Here is a 3,547-nt window from a genome sequence, read left to right on the forward strand (position 1 = left end):
ATTTTTTCTAAACAAAACATTAAATATATTACAGGTGTGAGATATTGACAAAAAATATATATCTCAATATTTTCTGGGATTTTATCAATAAAGATAATTAGATGATATTTTGCAGATTAGCATATGAAATTTATAAGCAGTTTTTGTCTTTTTTTGTAAAACACCACTTACAATCGTAGGAAACAGTGAGTTGTTGTTGTTGTTTTTTGTACAGTTCACACTACATTTTTAGATAACCTTAATAATATGCTTCATGTGAGAACATCTACATGAATTGGTTTCTTGTAAATTAAAAATATAATTCAATCTGACTATATCAATCTGACAAGTTATGTAAACTGAAGTCACGTTAGTAGGATAGATCAAATACAAGTACATCTCTGAAATGACAATTGCAGGTTAACACTTTTTTCCCAGTAGATGTTTTAATGTGCCACCTTACAGTTTTCGCTGTGTTCTTCTGGCCACACTATTAAAAATGTATTGGAGTTGCCACTGTTTACACATGTAAATAAATATTTTGAGATCCATCTTACATTTTAACATAATTTTTTTATTTTGATGATTTGTAAATGAAGTAACACTGTTTGAACTGTATAATTATATATACTGTAATTGTATAAATTACATATATATATATATAGATATATATATATAGATATAGATAGATATAAATTATTTATAATTATATATAGTTCACTTTAAAATCTATGTCTATGCTAAAATACAAAAGAGAATTTGAAAAGGTGGAGTTGAACATTACAGATTATTGAATAAGTGAGTGAAACTGAGCTTCTCAGCATTGTCAGGAGTCAGAACATGAGAGTTTTGCTACTCAGAAGGTTTAATGGCTCTCTTGTCGGAGCCACACATTAGTGAACTCTTCATGTACTTTTTAAACTTTTGATCTCTCATGCCATATATAAGTGGGCTCAGCAGACGTGGCAAAATGCTGGTAAGAAGAAAGGTGCAAACGTAGATTACAGACTGGTAGTAAGGAAAGAGAGATGTTAAGGCCCCATCCAGGACAGTTGTGAACAGGGACAGTGTACAGAGCAGTAACTGGACCCCATGCAGTAAAATGGTTCTCCTGGCCTTCTGTGCTTGAGCTGGTTCTGAAGCAGCTGCTTTAGCAGAGAACAGCACTTTGAAGTAAGTGTAGAAGAGCAGCACCCACACTAAGCACATGTAGCTGATGTTAAATACAGCATGACTTATTATATTGTATTCTAAATCAAACACATTTTGGTGGTAGCATGTCCGGCTAGTGGTAAAGAAGGAAAGTGGACGAAGAGCCAAGACCACAAGCAGGTCCAACACACCAGGCACAGCTCCCACCAGCCAGATGATGCCGATCAGGATTTTAGTGTTTTGGACGGTGCATATTCGTACATGATGTAGAGGGAAGCAGACGGCCACGAAGCGCTCAATAGCCATGCCGGCCAGGTTTAGTGGTGTGTTCTTGTAGGCATTGCTTCCAATGAAGATGAAAATGCAGCAGATAGCAACATTCATGTTTGGCATTAAGTAAAATAACACAAACAAAATCACACAGACAGACAATGTAATGATGTCATTGATGATCAGCTGCATGTAGAGGATATAGCGGGGCTCCTGAGCGAAGACAGGATTCTTGAAGAAAGTATAAACCAGCAAGCTGTTGATACAATTGATAATGATACCAAATAAGAACACAATGAAGTTTTTGAAAAAGGTTTCCTCAAAAAATTATTGTTGGTTGATTAACCTTGAAGTGTTCATTTCACAATCGTCAATAGCTTCTTTTTTTTTTTTTTTACCGAAAGTCCTGTTAATTAAATGTAATTTAGGTTATAATTAGGGTAAGAAAATGAAGGCCTTGCATGCTGCAGTAGATCCAAAAAGACTTTTCTGCGCTCCTTCCAGTTAAAATCTGTACATCAAAGATATCAAACTCTGATCCCTCTTTCTGTCTCTTGATCTGTCATTTATATAATGAATTGGTGACATTACTCAGAGGTTTCCATATCCTCATGAGCCTCGTTGTAATGTCACTGAGTCCCCAAAGTCAGAAAAACAATGAGGTTGAAGCAAACAACACTCAGGTTAAAAACAAATTGACCTTTTGTTTGCTTTTGTTTTTATTATTACATTAAACAGTTGGCCATTTATTAAATTTATTTATTTTCCAAATGAAAAACAAGTATGTATTTTTATATGTGGTGAGACATATGATAGGCCTATAAATAAACTTGAGTAGCCCACTGTAACATAGATTTTTTTAAAAGCATAGTTTAAGTAAGTTTAATTTTAAATGTTATAAAATGTTAAATAATAATGAATATTAATATTTGTATTATATATGCATATTTATATACAGTAGCCTATACTGTAGAGTCATACATTAGGCGCACATGTGTCCATTATTGCAGTTTTTCTCGATTGCTTAAACACATTTCTTGAAACTATGACTCGTATTCTCAAAACAGTAAACACAAATCCATAACGTCTCACCCAATTCGCCAAACATCCTATTTTCAGGTCAAAATGAAGCTCTACACTCAAAACCATTCACTCTTGCTGAAAAAACAAAATTTTCCCTCAGACATCACACACAAGCTTTCAAAAACACACACACTACAACATAGTATTACACACTGGTGCAATAAATTCAAAACAATATATCCAAAACTGGTAAGTTATGTTGCTTGTGGTTCTCCCCCTCAAAAACCTTTTCTCATGAACACAAAAGACCACATTGCAACACAACACAACTGTAAAAAAATAATAATAATTATTCCGCCTCAGCATCCTGTCTTTGTTCTGGGTCAGGCCAGAGAATCATCACAGGCTATACTGGCCCTAGCCAGGCAGCAAGGGTAAAATCCTCTTGCATGCCTGATCCACCCCTAGCATGCATCTACTGATATGTCTAGGCAGGCTTCTTCCATGGCCTGGAGGAGGTGAGCACGGATATAAGGTTCTCGGTCATACACTTTCCACCGCCATGCCGAAAAAACTCCTCTATCGGGTTTAGAAAGGGAGAGTATGCAGGCAGAAAGATTTTAGAAAACCTCGGGTTATTGGTAAACCAGTCACGAACCAGAGCAGCGCGATGGAAGCTGACATTATCCAAAACAACAATGCAATGAGGCTGCTCTGGCTGTGCTGGTTCACTGAGGTCCAGCTCGAACATATGCTCTCTTAGACCATCAAGGAAAGCAAGGAGGAGCATAGTGTTATAGGGTCCTAGAATGGCATGACGGTGGAGTACCCCTCGTTGGCTGATGGCTGCACACATAGTGACATTCCCTCCACGCTGATCAGCGACATTTACAATAGCCTGATGGCCAATTATGTTCCTCCCCCTTCTCCTTCTTTTGGTCAGGTTGAAACCAGCCTCAGCCACAAAGATAATTTCATGGGGAACAGGCCGGCCTTCTTGAAGATTCTCTGCAAAACACATGAAACACAGTAGAGTAAATTACTTCCCTGAACCACAGTTCAAGAGGGCACAAATGGCAGCATAAACTGCTATACTGTGATGGTACACAATACTTCATACGAT

At 36.9% G+C, this 3,547-nt stretch overlaps 2 protein-coding genes across 2 annotated transcripts in view; both read right to left on the reverse strand.

Moving 5' to 3' along the window:
* Positions 1 to 831: 831 nt before the first annotated feature.
* Positions 832 to 1,761, reverse strand: or90j1 (odorant receptor, family 90, subfamily J, member 1). The gene is given in 1 exon segment (XM_071582280.1): positions 832 to 1,761. A coding segment is annotated over 1 exon segment (930 nt).
* Positions 1,762 to 2,911: 1,150 nt separating this feature from the next.
* LOC107550904 (fibromodulin-like) overlaps positions 2,912 to 3,547 on the reverse strand; it is a 3,401-nt gene continuing 2,765 nt past the window's right edge. Inside the window, exon 2 of the mRNA XM_016232354.1 lies at positions 2,912 to 3,003. Coding sequence (XP_016087840.1) covers positions 2,912 to 3,003 — 92 coding nt within the window. The remainder of the gene's footprint in view (positions 3,004 to 3,547) is intronic.

Source organism: Sinocyclocheilus grahami, unplaced genomic scaffold, assembly GCF_001515645.1.
Source record: "Sinocyclocheilus grahami isolate Dianchi unplaced genomic scaffold, SAMN03320097.WGS_v1.1 scaffold410.1, whole genome shotgun sequence".
NCBI classification, from domain to species: Eukaryota; Metazoa; Chordata; class Actinopteri; order Cypriniformes; family Cyprinidae; genus Sinocyclocheilus; species Sinocyclocheilus grahami.